At 50.0% G+C, this 13,822-nt stretch overlaps 1 protein-coding gene across 1 annotated transcript in view; it reads right to left on the bottom strand.

The window, feature by feature from the left end:
• CLEC17A (C-type lectin domain containing 17A) overlaps positions 1-11,934 on the bottom strand; it is a 20,268-nt gene extending 8,334 nt beyond the window's left edge. The window contains exons 1-9 of the mRNA XM_025367948.1: positions 11,892-11,934; positions 11,658-11,738; positions 6,622-6,699; positions 4,499-4,531; positions 4,366-4,416; positions 4,248-4,289; positions 3,735-3,776; positions 1,289-1,426; positions 1,141-1,203 (exon numbers count right to left, since the gene is read on the bottom strand). Coding sequence (XP_025223733.1) covers positions 1,141-1,203; positions 1,289-1,426; positions 3,735-3,776; positions 4,248-4,289; positions 4,366-4,416; positions 4,499-4,531; positions 6,622-6,699; positions 11,658-11,738; positions 11,892-11,934 — 571 coding nt within the window. The remainder of the gene's footprint in view (positions 1-1,140; positions 1,204-1,288; positions 1,427-3,734; positions 3,777-4,247; positions 4,290-4,365; positions 4,417-4,498; positions 4,532-6,621; positions 6,700-11,657; positions 11,739-11,891) is intronic.
• Between the last annotated feature and the right edge of the window lie 1,888 nt (positions 11,935-13,822).

The following is a 13,822-nucleotide window of genomic DNA, read 5'->3' as shown; positions in this document are numbered from 1 at the left end:
AGAAAGAAAGAAAGAAAGAAAGAAAGAAAGAAAGAAAGAAAGAAAGAAACAAAGAAAGAAAGAAAGAAAGAAAAGTTGGCCATCCAAAGTGCTAGGATTACAGACATGAGCCACTGTGCCCAACCTAGTATGTGGATCCTTGAATGCCAGGCTAAAGGTTTCACCTTGGACTCTGGACAATGAGAAGCCATTGATGGGATTTGAGCTTGCTTGTTATGAAGCATAGGGTGAGGCAGTGTGGAATGGAGAAATATTCAGACTTCAGCAGTCATGATGAAAGCCATGCCAGGTCAGAAGATTCTTCTGTAATTAATGTGTGTATTATCACTACTCCCCCCACGAACTCTTCCCTTTTTCAATACTCGCTAGTTCAGTAGCTGGTCCTTCAGTCGGACAAAATGGAAACACAGGTTTTAGGCCAGGCACGGAACACTTCAGGAGGCTGAGGCAGGAGAAACACTTGAGGTCAGGAGTTTGAAACCAGCTTAGTCAACATAGTGAAACCTCTTCTTTAGAAAAAAAAAAAAAATTAAAAATCAGCCGGGTGTGATGGCACGCGCCTGTGTCCCAGCTACTCAAGAGGCTGAGGCAGGAGGATCTCTTGAGTGCGATCATGGCTCATGATCAACCTCAAACTCCCTGATTCAAGAGATGCTCCCACTTCAGCCTCTTGAGCAGCTGGGATGACAAGCACACACCACACACCACCACACCCTGCTAATTCTTTTTAGAGATGGGGTCTTGCTGTATTGCCCAGGCTGGTCTTGAACTTCCAGCCTCAAGCAATCCTCCTGCCTCAGCCTCCAAAAGTGCTAGGATTACAGGCATGTGCCACTGCCCCTGGCCCAGTGTGTATTTTATACTTAGAGCACATCTCCATTTGGACTGGCCACATTTCAAGTGTTCAACAGCCACATGTGGTTTGTAGCCACCATATTGGATGGTGGAGGTCTGGACACATATACACATGCACACTTCAGAGGGACAGGGACTGTGTCTGACATGTTTACCATTTTACCCCCCTGGTACCTAGCACAGTGCCCAGCAAAGATGGGGATGAGGTTGGATTTTGGAGTTGGATCTGAGGATTGGGTTAGGGCTCAATAGGAGTGGCATGAAGGAATGACTGAAAGTACTCACTATTTGCTCGCCACGTCATCTGCTGAAAGCTTAACATTCTCAGTTCTTCCATCAACTCCTGGTCTATGAAGACGAGTCCACATTGAGCCCAGGTCCTCCTGTGCTCCCTCCCCAATCTCTCCCCATGTCCCATCATGGCCCTACTCACATTTAATCAGGGTCACGGTGAGACCCAGGCAGCCCAGGAACAAGGAAGTCACCACCAGCAGACACAGGTACGTCATCCACCTCTTCTGGCAGCAGCCAGGACCTTCAGATGTCTGATTGAGCCAGGGCGCTGGAGTTGCTGGGGAGTAGGCATGGGGACAAAGCAACTAATACTGGGGCTTCAGAGAGTGAGGAAGAGACCCTTAAGCCTTTCTCCAAGAGCAGGGAGCAGAAGTCTGTAGTCATGACTGTTTCAGCAGACAAGGTCAGCAAGAGAGGGTTAGGGAGAGTGAACCCTGGGGAGGCTCAGGATCTTTTTGATGTATTTACTGTGCGCTAAGCATCATGTTGCATCCTTCTCTTTTTCCTTCTTGAAACAAGGTTTCACTCTGTCATCCACACTGGAGGGCAGTGGCGCAGTTATAGCTCACTGCAACCTCTAACCCCTGGGCTCAAGCAATCCTCCCACCTCAGCCTGTCAAGTAGCTGGGTCTATAGGTGTGTACCATAAGGCCCAGCTAATTTATTTTATTTTTTTGTAGAGATGGGGATCTCGCCATGTTGCCCAGGCTGGTCTTGAACTCCCAGCATCAAGAGATCCTCCCTGGCCGGGCGCGGTGGCTCAAGCCTGTAATCCCAGCACTTTGGGAGGCCGAGACGGGCGGATCACGAGGTCAGGAGATCGAGACCATCCTGGCTAACACGGTGAAACCCCGTCTCTATTAAGAAATACAAAAAACTAGCCGGGCGAGGTGGCGGGCGCCTGTAGTCCCAGCTACTCGGGAGGCTGAGGCCGGAGAATGGCGTGAACCCGGGAGGCGGAGCTTGCAGTGAGCTGAGATCGGGCCACTGCACTCCAGCCTGGGTGACAGAGCGAGACTCCACCTCAAAAAAAAAAAAAAAAAAAAAAAAAGAGATCCTCCCTGTTTCAGCCTCCCAAAGTGCTGGGATTACAGGCGTAAGCCACTGTGCCCAACCTACATCCTTCTTATCTTATTGGAGTCTCATCCTTATGATGTAGGTTATAAGTATTATCTCCATTTTGCAAGTGAGTAAACTGAGGTTTCGTGAGGTTAGGCATGACTTGGACACAGCTTTGTTCTTCATATCTACGATGCATCATCTTCTACTCTCCAGAAGCCCTTGCCCAAGTTGCTCCTGGGTCAGGGAAGCTTGTGGACCACGGCTTCTAGAGCAGAGAACATTTCCCATATCGTATGCAAGCAGACACCTGAGTTTCTGGAGATTTGGCCTAGACTCGGAAAGGAGCAGCTTCTTTTTTTTTTAACACGGTCATCACTGACACCATCACTACCTCCACCACCACCACCATCGTCACTCCCAACAACACCATCACCACCTCCACTACCACCATCATCTCTACCAACACCACCATCAGCACCTCCATCATCACCACCATACTCACTACCAACAACACCATCACTATCTCTACCATCACCACGATCATCACTACCAACATCGTCACTACCTCCACCACCACCACCATCACTACCAACAGCATGATCACTACCTCCGCCATCACCACCATCATCACTACCAACATCATCACTACCTCCACCATCACCACCATCAGTACCAACAACACCATCACTACCTCCACCCACCATCACCACCCTAACACTATCTCACTACCATTATCAATATTAACAGCACCATCACCACCTCCACCATTAGCACCATCATCACTACCAACAGCACTGTCATTACCAACACAATCACTGCCTTCACCATCACCATCATCATCACCAACAACATTGTCATTGTCAACAATACCATCACTTACTTCTACCATCATCACCAACACCATCACCACCAACACCATCACTACCACCACTATCACCATCACCATCCCACTAACACCATCACTGCCTTCATCATCACCACCACCATCACCAACAACATCATCACTACCTCTACCCCCCATCACCACCATATCACTGTGTCCACCATCATTACCATCATCAATACCAACAACACCGTCACCATCTCCACCATCACCACCATCATTAGTATCTCTACCATCACCATGAGCACCCAACAATGCCATCACTACCTCTACCATCGTTACTACCACCAACCATCCTCTTCCTTTCCATCATCTCCTTCTTCATCCTTCCATCACAATCACCAACAGAACCATAAGTACCATCATCATTATCAAAAACAAAACAACCACATAACTGGTCCTCAGAAGGACAAAAAAGAAAACATGTTTGCAAACTCTGATGTCAAGGAATGGCTTCCTCACTTAGAGCAGCGCCCACTAGAGTAACTCAGAACAGTGCAGCAGGTCCTAAAGGAGCAACTTCTTAAAGGAGAAGTTCCTCTGACTCAGGGTCTCACTGTAGAGTCATAGGTCTCAATCAGATCCACTAGCCACTGTCAGAGGGGAAATGGGAGGACACTTGCAGGGGATAATAACTTACCGGCCAGGGATGGCTGCAATGGAGAAGGCTCAAGATTCACAGCTGGGAGAAAGGGGAAGAGAGGTTTATTCAGAAGATGCCGAAAGACTCTGTCTTCCAAGATCAACAACCTCTGCTTTGTTCTCTGGTGAGAATTTAGGGGGCTGGCTGGGGGCAGTGGCTCACGCCTGTAATTCCAGCACTTTGGGAGGCCGAGGCAGGTGGATCACCTGAGGTCAGGAGTTCAAGACCAGCCTGGATAACATGGCAAAACCCTGTCTCTACTAAACATACAAAATTTAGTCAGGTGGTTCGTGTCTGTAGTCTCAGCTACTCGGGAGGTTGAAGCAAGAAAATCACTTGAACCCAGGAGGCAGAGGTTGCAGTGGGCCAGGATCGCGCCACTGCACTCCAGTCTGGATGACAAAGCGAGACTCTGTCTCAAAAAAAATAAATAAACAAAAATTGGGGGACTGAAAGGGAACATCTAGGTATCCCCTCTTAGGCCTCTTAAAGCGTCTTCCCACTGCTCACCCAGTTGAGGAGGTGGACAGGTGACAGAGGTGAGGTCCAGTCCTAGAAGAGATGAGAAAGTCATTTCAAGAAGGGCTTCAGCCAGGTGAGCAGGAAAACCCCAGCCCTCAGCTCTCACCTGTCATGTTCCGGGGCTTGCAAGGAAGTGGGGGTTTCTCTGTTTCCTTTTCTGAGGAGGGAGGAATGGTTGCTGAGGCCCAGAGCAGGGCAAAGCCAGCTCTGGGTCTCCTACACTCCCAGCCCCAACTCACCTGCTCTTGGAGGTCTTGGTGGAGCACTTGAACCTGGAGAAGAGAAGCTCAGCATGAGGGCTCGGCTGAGGATGGGAATGAGTCAAAAGGAAGTGATGGAAACAGGGTTAGGACTGCAGTGGAGGGTTGGAGATTGGGTTGGAGATGGGGTGGGACGTGAGAATGGAATTGGGATTAGGGATGGAGATAGGATTAAGCTAGGATGACCAACCAACCTGGATTGCTTGGTGTCTCCATATATTTTTTTTTTTCCAGACGGAGTCTTGCTCTGTCTCCCAGGCTGGAGTGCAGTGGCACAATCTCGGCTCACTGCAAGCTCCACTTCCCAGATTCATGCCATTCTCCTGCCTCAGCCTCCCAAGTAGTGGGACTACAGGCGCCTGCCTAATTTTTTGTACGTTTAGTAGAGATGGGGTTTCACCGTGTTAGCCAGGATGGTCTCTATCTGACCTCATGATCTGCCCGCTTCGGCCTCCCAAAGTGCTGGCATTATAAGCGTGAGCCACCGCGCCTGGCCATTTTTTTTTTTTTCCCCTTGAGATAGAGTCTTGCTTGCTCTGTTGGCCAGACTGGAGTGCGGTGGCATGATCTCATCTCACTGCAACCTCTGCTCCCTGGGTTCAAGCAGTTCTGCCTCAGCCCCCCAAGTAGCTGGGATTACAGGCATATGCTACCACACCCAGCTAACTTTTATATTTTTAATAGAGACAGGGTTCCACCATGTTGGCCAGGCTGGTCTCGAACTCCTGACCTCAAGTGATCCACCCACCTCAGCCTCCCAAAGTGCTGGGATTACAGGCGTGAGCCACCGTGCCCAGCCATATATATATATTTTTAAAGACAGTGCCTTGCTCTGTCACCCAGACCAGAGTGCAGTGGTGCCATCATAGCTCACTGCACCCTTGAACTCCTGGGCTCTAGCAGTCCTATCACCTCGGCCTCCTGAGAAGCTGGGACAACAGGCACACATCCCACAACTGGCTAATTTTTTAATTTGAAAAAAAAAAATGTTTTCATATAGCTGGGGGTTTCACTGTGTTACCTGGGATGGTCTCTTTTCTGGGGCTACATTGATCCTCCCACCTTGGCTTCCCAAAGTGCTAGAATTACAAGCATGAGCCACTCCTCCTGGCCCAAACCTCCACTTTTCTCTTTCTTTTTTCTTTGGTAGAGATGGGCATCTTGCTCTCTATTGCCCAGGCTGGTCTGGAACTCCTGGCCTCCAGTGAACTCATGGCCAAGTGATCCTCCCACCTTGGCCTCCCAAAGCAGTGGGACTACAGACACACACCACTGCGACCAGCCCAAACCTCCACTTTTACATCTTCTGATCAGACTCTTGCTGAACCCTGGGCTATGCCTTGGGTTTATTGAGATCCAAGACTAATAAAGCCCTGGGCTTTGAGTGGTAATGAGAGGAGATTGAGGATCCCACAGTCCACTCCCAGTTTCTCAAGCACCAGCTTTTATGACTCAGGGACTTCTTTCCTGTGCTTCTGTACTTCAGAAATGTCTACTCGGCAGGGCTCGGTGGCTCATGCCTGTAATCCCAGCACTTTGGGAGGCCGAGATGGGCGGATCACCTGAGGTCAGGAGTTCGAGGCCAGCCTGACCAATATGGTGAAATCCCGTCTCTACTAAAAATACAAAAATTAGGCGTGCATGGTGGCAGGCACCTGTAATCCCAGCTACTCGGGAGACTGAGGCAGAAGAATCGCTTGAACCCAGGAGGCAAGGTTGCAGTGAGCGGAGATTGTGCCACTGAACTCCAGCCTGGGTGACAGAGTGAAAACTCCATCTCAAAAAAAAAAAAAAAAAAAAAAATGTCCACTCATCCCTCAAGTCCCACCCCAAAGTCCCTTCCTCTAGTTGAGTCCTCAATCCCCCAAGGATTTTGCCAGTCTCCTGACCCCTCCTTTCTCAGCAATGCTCAACAAGGCTGTGTCCAAAACTGCCTCCCCCATCAGACTAGTAGATCCTCCTGGCAGGGTGTGGGTTCCACGGTGTCCGGCATGGGCTGGGTACAGAGGAGACTGACTGTGTGTCTACAATGCCCAGCCAATGCCCCCTGAAGACCCTGTTCCCTGTATTCCCCCACGTCACACTCCAAAAAGTCCTCTTACCTGGCTTGGGAGGAAGATCCTTGTAGGGAGGCGCTGAGTTCTCATAGTCATCATCCTCCTCCTCCTCCTCCATGGTTCCTTCCAGGGGAAGGGCAAGTTAGAGCCCAGTCATTCCCTCCTCCCTCCATCCCTCAAGCCCTGGTCTCTGCCTCAGCTGCCCCATGATGGGAATTCTGTACCCTGGGTCTTGACCACACCTGAGACCCAGCCCCAGCCCGACCAGGGCCTTACCTGGTGAGTCCGGACACCCAGCGATAGTATGCAGGTTGTACATGGCTACAGCTAACACTAAGAACATGACAAGTGGCAGCCAGGTCTTGTCCCTCCTATTCAGGTGTCTAAGGCATCTGTTTCCCTCTCCTTTCAAAGTCAAGTACATGCAAATCCGTCTTGGGGGAAGCCCCCAGACCTCGCACACACACACACACACACACACACACAAACACACACACACACCTGTCTCCAGAGTTTGGATTCACACATAGAAGAAACAATGGGCCAGGTGTGGTGGCTCACATCTGTAATCCCAGCACTTTGGGAGGCTGAGGCAGGCAGGTCGCCTGAGGTTGGGAGTTCAAGATAAGCCTGGGCAACCAACGTGGCAAAACCTCGTCTCTACCAAAAATACAAAAGCTAGCCTGGCGTGGTGGTGCACGCCTGTAATCCCAGCTACTTGTGAGGCCGAGGCAGGTGAATCACTTGAACCCAGGAGGCAGAGGTTGCAGTGAGCTGAGATTGCACCACTGCACTTCAGCCTGAGTGACAGAGTGAGATTCTGTCTCAAAAAAAAGAGAGAGGAAGAAGAAACAATGACAATAACCCCCCTTGCAGTGAGCCGAGATAGTGCCACCGCACTCCAGCCTGGGCGACGGAGTGAGATTCTATTGAAGAAGAAGAGGAAGAAGGAGAAGGAGACGGAGAAGGAGAGAAGAAGCAGCAAAAGGAGGAGGAGGAGGAAGAGGAGGAGGAAGAGGAAGAGGAAGATGAGGAGGAGGAGGAGGAAGAGGAGGAGGAAGAGGAAGATGAGGAGGAGGAGGAGAAGGAGAAGGAGAGAAGAAAAAGGAAAAGGAGGAAGAGAAGGAGGAAGAGGAGGAGGAAGAGGAAGGGGGGAGAAGGAGAAGGAGAGAAGAAGGAAAAGGAAGAAGAGGAGAAGGAGGAAGAAGAGGAGGGGGAAGAGGAAGAGGAGGAGGAAGAGAAGAAGGAGAAGGAGGAGGAGAAGGAGGAAGAGGAGGAGGAGAAGGAGAAGGAGGAGAAGGAGCAATGACAACAGCCACCCGCCTCCCCACTCCCCACTACCAGTTGAGCTCCCCTACAGAGCACCAAGCCCTGTGTGGAAGAGATGGGTAAGCTTCTTCCTTCAATCTAGACCAGAGATGCAATAAACTAGTAAAGAGACATAGAAATCAGCTGGGCCCAGTGGCTCATGCCCATAATCCCAGCACTTTGGGAGGCCAAGGCAGGAGGATTGCTTGAGGCCAGGAGTTCAAGACCAGCTTGAGCAACATAGCAAGACCCTATCTCTGTTTAAAAAAAAAAAAAAAAAAGTAGAAAAAACCATCCAGGCATGGTGGTGCACACCTGTAGTCCCAGCTATCAGGAGGCTGAGGTGGGAGGATTGCTTGAGCTCAGGAGGTTTACGCAGCAGTGAGCCATGATTGCACTACTACACTCCAGCCTGGGCAACAGAGGGAGATTCTACTCTTAAAAAAAGAAAAGAAAAGAAAAGAAAAGAAAAGAGGCTGGGCGCAGTAGCTCACGCCTGTAATCTCAGCACTTTGGGAGGCCGAGGCAGGCAGATCACCTGAGGTCAGGAGTTCGAGACCAGCCTGACCAACATGGAGAAACCTTATCTTTTCTAAAAATACAAAATTATCAGGGCACGGTGGCGCATGCCTATAATCCCCGCTGCCAGGGAGACTGAGTCAGAAGAATCACTTGAACCTGGGAGGCGGAGGTTGCGATGAGCCGAGATTGCACCATTGCACTCCGGCCTGGGCAGCAAGAGTGAAACTCCGTCTCAAAAAAAATAATAATTGTAAAGAAATTAAGAAACATTAAAATATGTTTTTATATAGACTAAGTATTATTACTCTAAACCTAATAAAACGGAGCAATGGGATAGGATAAAAGCTAACATAGAGAGGTAGTCAGGAAGTACCTCCTAGAAGTGGTAACATTTGTAACAAGATGTTAAGGGGATAGGTGCTAAGTATTCCCCCACATTCCAGGGTGAAGTGCCAGCAGGGCACTGGGTCAGTTATCTATGGCTGCGTAAACAATTACCCCAAAACGTAGTGACTTTAAACAACCATAAGCATTTATTATCTCACAGTTTCTGTGGTTCAGGAATCTGAGAGCAGCTTAGCTGGGTAGTTCTAGCTTGAGATCTCTTATGTGATTGTAGTCAAGATGTTGCCTGGGACTGCAAGTCATCTATCTGCAGGCTTGACTGGGGCTAGAAGATCTGCTTCCAAGATGATGCACTCACATGGCTGTTGGTGGGAGGCCTCAGTTCCTTGCCATGTGAGCCTCTCCAAAGGGATGACTGGGCATCTTCAGAACATGGCAGAGGCAAAGATAGAAGCCACCATGCTTCTATGATCTAGCCTCACGACTCGTAAAGGATGGTCTCCGCTATACAGTATTCTGTTTATCACACGGACCAGCTCTGAGTCATTGTGGGAAGAGACTACACAAGGGCATGAATACGAGAATGTAAGGGTCATGGGGAACCCATCTTGACTATCACAGTCATCTCTGCAGAACTTACAGCACCTGAGAGTCATATGAGCCATATACGCAGACCCTGAGCTTCACATGAGGCTTTACAGAGAGTCACTCATGCCTGTAACCCCAGCTACTCGGGAGGTTGTAGTAGGAGGATTGCTTGGACCCAAGAGCTCAAAGCTGCAGTGAGCTATGATTGTACCACTGCAGGGCAGCCTGGGTGACAAGCAAGACCCTGTCTCAAAAAAATTTTTTTCTTAATTCTCTGGTTTCCTCTCATAAAAACTAATGTGCTGACAATTGACAGTTCTCTGTGTGTCTCTTTGAGGGTTTGATTGAAAGGAGAAGGGATGGAAGGGGATGGAGAGGATTTCAAAACATAAAAACACAGTTGAGTTTGAGGACGGGGATGAAGATGAGGTGGGGTTTGGGTTAGAATTGGAGTTGGGATGGGATGGAAAATGGGTTGGGGACAGGGGTGGATGTGGGTAAGGTCATGATGTGGTTAGAATGATGAACAGAATCCTTGCCAGGTTTGGGAATGGGGGAGGAGTCGAGACTGGGTTACAGTAGAGAGGGTGATGAAGTTGGATTGGAGAGTGGATGCGAGGTTGCATGTGGAGGTGAGGACAGGACTGTGCTTTTGAAGGAGACATGGCCCTGAAGAAGGGAATGGGATTGGTTGGTCATATATGTAGACCCAGGGCTTGAGGGTCACATTAGGACCATAAATTGGAGATGAGGCAGTGAAACAACACAGCCCAGTTCACCTCCTACCTCATGCAAGTCCCATCATATTTCGGGACATCCCAGGTGGCTCCACTCTGGACCCAGAGATGAGGGATATACAGCCTTAGCCCTCACAGAATGGCCCCTGTCTAAGGTCACCTGGATCAGACCATCAGCGTATCTCAGGGATTTTGTGTTTTGGGCCCCCGGGATCCCTCATGGCCTCAGGGTCCCTGGTGGCAGTAAACCCAGGAAAACCTCAACAACCTCCAGTTTCATTTTCTTTTCTTTTTTTAGAAGTGGGGTCTCGCCGGGCGTGGTGGCTCAAGCCTGTAATCCCAGCACTTTGGGAGGCTGAGACGGGCGGATCACGAGGTCAGGAGATCGAGACCATCCTGGCTAACACGGTGAAACCCCGTCTCTACTTAAAATACAAAAAAATTGGCCGGGCGAGGTGGCGGCGCCTGTAGTCCCAGCTACTCGGGAGGCTGAGGCAGGAGAATGGCGTGAACCCGGGAGGCGGAGCTTGCAGTGAGCGGAGATCGCGCCACTGTACTCCAGCCTGGGTGACAGAGCGAGACTCCGTCTCAAAAAAAAAAAAAAAAAAAAAAAAAAAAAGAAGTGGGGTCTCGCTATGCTGCCCAAGCTGGAGTGCAGCGGCTACTCACAGGAGCAGTCGCACTACTGATCAGCTCAGGAGTGTCCAGCTCAGCTGCTCCATTTCCAACCTGGAAACCCCTCCTCAGACACCTTAGGCAACCTAGTGGTCCCTTCCTCCCAAAACGTCACCATATTGATGCCAAACTTAGTGCAGATGCCCGATCACATAGTTCACAATAGCCCAGAACTCCTGGGCTCAAGCCATCCTCCTGACTCAGCCTCCCAAGTAGCTGGGACTACAGACGTGTGCCACCACACACGGCCCAAACTTCTACTTTTTTTTTTTTTTTTTTTTGGCAGAGACGGGGTCTTTCTATGTTGCCCCAGCTGGTCTCAAACTCCTGTCCTCAAATGATCTTCCTGCCTTGGCCTCCCAAAGTATCGAGACTACAGACGCACACCACTGCAGCTGGCCCAAACCTCCACTTTTACAACCACTTAGACTCTTGTTGAACCCTGTGCCATGCCTTGGGTTTGAGATCCAAGTCTAAATAAAATCTGGGCTTTGGGTGGAAAGGTGAGGAGATTGGGAGCCCACAGTCCACTCCCAGTTTCTCAAGCACCAGTTTTTGTGACTCAGGGACTTTGCCCCCAACATTTCTCTCCTGGACTTCTCTTCTTAAGAAATGTCTACTCATCCCTCAAGTCCCACCCCAAAATCCTTTCCTCTAATTGAGCCCTCAATCCCCCAAGGATTTGGCCAGTCTCCTGACCCTTCCTCTCTCAGCCCTGCTCACCAAGACTGTGCCCAAACCTGCCTCCGCCATCAGACTGACAGGTCCTCCTGGGCAGGGTGTGGGTTCCACGGTGCCCGGCATGGGCTGGGTACAGAGGAGACTGTATATCTATAATGCCCAGCCAATGCCCCCTGGAGACCCTTTTCTCTGCATTCCCCCTCATGCTCCAAAAAGTCCTCTTACCTGGCTTGGGAGGAAGGTCCTTGTAGGGAGGCGCTGAGTTCTCATAGTCATCATCCTCCTCCTCCTCCTCCTCCATGGTCCCTTCCAGGGGAAAGGCAAGTCAGCGCCCAGCGATTCCCTCCTCCCTTCATCCCTCAAGCCCTGGTCTCTGCCTCAGCTGCCCCATGGTGGGGATTCTGTACCCTGGGTCCTGATCACACCTGGGCCCCAGCCCCAGCCTGACCGGGGCCTTACCTGGTGGGTCCGGGTACCCAGTGGTGCCATACAGATTACGCATGTCTAACACAAGGAACCTGACAAGTGGCAGCCAGGGCTTGGCAACCTCTGTCCCCTGTCTCTCCTACTCAGGCATCTGGGGGCTCTCTCAGTTCCCTTTTCCTTTCAAAGTCAAATATATGCAAATTCATCTTGACGGGAAGCCCTCAGACATCACACGTGCTCACCCAAACACACACACACACACAGGGCCTTTCTCCCCACTTTGGATTCATGCACATAAGGAACAATGACAACTGGCCTGGCGTGGTGGCTCATGCCTGGAATCCCAGCACCTTTGGAGACTGAGGTGGGTGGATCACTTAAGGCCAGGAGTTTGACACCAGCTTGGCCAAGATGGTGAAACCCCATCTCTACTAAAAATACAAAAATTAGCCAGGCATGGTGGCAGGTGCCTGTAATCCCAGCTACTCAGGAGGCTGAGGCAGGAGAATCGCTGGAACCCGGGAGGTAGAGGTTGCAGTGAGCCGAGATCACATCATTGCACTCCAGCCTGGGCAACAACAATGAAACTCCATCTCAAAAAAATAAAATAATCCATAAAAACTAATCCATTTCTGGCTGGGTGAGGTGGCTCACGCCTGTAATCCCAACACTTTAGGAGGCTGAAACGGTGGATCACTTGAGTCAGGCATTCGAAACCAGCCTGGCCAACCTGGTGAAACCCCATCGCTACTAAAAATACAAAAAAAAAAAAAAAGAATAGCTGGGCGTGATGGTGGGCAACTGTAATCCCAGCCGGCACCTGTAATCCCAGCTACTCGGGTGGCTGAGGCAGGAGAATTGCTTGAACCCGGGAGGCGGAGGCTACAGTGAGGCAAGATCTTGCCACTGCATTCTAGCCTGGGCCAAAGAGCAAGACTCTATCTCAAAATAATAATAATAATAATAATCCATTTCCGTTGTTGTGAGTCACTCAATGTATGGGAAATTTTTTAGAGTCACTATAGGAAACTAATATGTACCCCAAGAGACAAGACCCCAATTTCCCTTTGTAGGGGTTTTTACTAAAAGTAAGAGGAAATGCAACTCAAATTGGCTTCAACAACAAGCAACATTCATCAGGCCCATGGAGAGCATTAGGTTGGGTTTCCATAACTGAGACTCAGAACAAGAGTGTCTCAAACAAAACAGAATGTATTTCTCACCTAAAAGGCTCACTATAAGCAAGTGAGGGTCCACAAATAGAAAAACCTTCCCCCGCACCGCACATGGGCAATGGGGTAGCCCCGGTCTTAATTGAGGTAGGAAGGCGGCAGCAGATTAACCTCCCTTTCCATTGAAAGCTGACTGTAGCGGCTGGGCTTTCCCCTGTTACATGGCCTGATGTCATAGAGCCTTCCCAACCTGTAGGAGGGCAAATATGACTGTACCCATTCTAGAGATGGGAAAATGGAGGCCTGTCTGAGAAGGAAGAAAGAGCCCGTCTGTTCAGCCAACATCTGCTAAGCACACACAGGGCTAATCAGACTCCAGATGGATGGCGGTGGGGAGCAGATCCAAACAGACATAGGAGGATAGGAGAAGGGGAAAAGTAACAGGGGGAGGGACAGGTAAATAGGTCAAAAGGACTGACGGTGTATCTGCCCATCAAGAGCATTTTTTGGGCTGAGTATGGTGGCTCACGCTTATAATCCCAGCACTTTGGCAGGCCGAGGCAGGAGGATCTCTTGAGGCCAGGAACTTGAGACCATCCTGGGCAACAAAGTGAGACCCCAACTACACAAAAAAGAAAATTTTTTAGGCCGGGCACGGTGGCTCATGCCTGTAATCCCAGCATTTTGGGAGGCCGAGGCAGGCCTATCACCTGAGGTCAGGAGTTCAAGATCAGCCTGGCCAACATAGTGAAACCCCATCTCTACTAAAAAATACAAAAATTAGCCGGGTGT

Source organism: Theropithecus gelada, chromosome 19 (assembly GCF_003255815.1).
Source record: "Theropithecus gelada isolate Dixy chromosome 19, Tgel_1.0, whole genome shotgun sequence".
Taxonomy (NCBI): Eukaryota; Metazoa; Chordata; class Mammalia; order Primates; family Cercopithecidae; genus Theropithecus; species Theropithecus gelada.
Note: the sequence above shows the minus strand (reverse complement) of the source record. Positions and strands in the feature narration are given on the sequence as shown.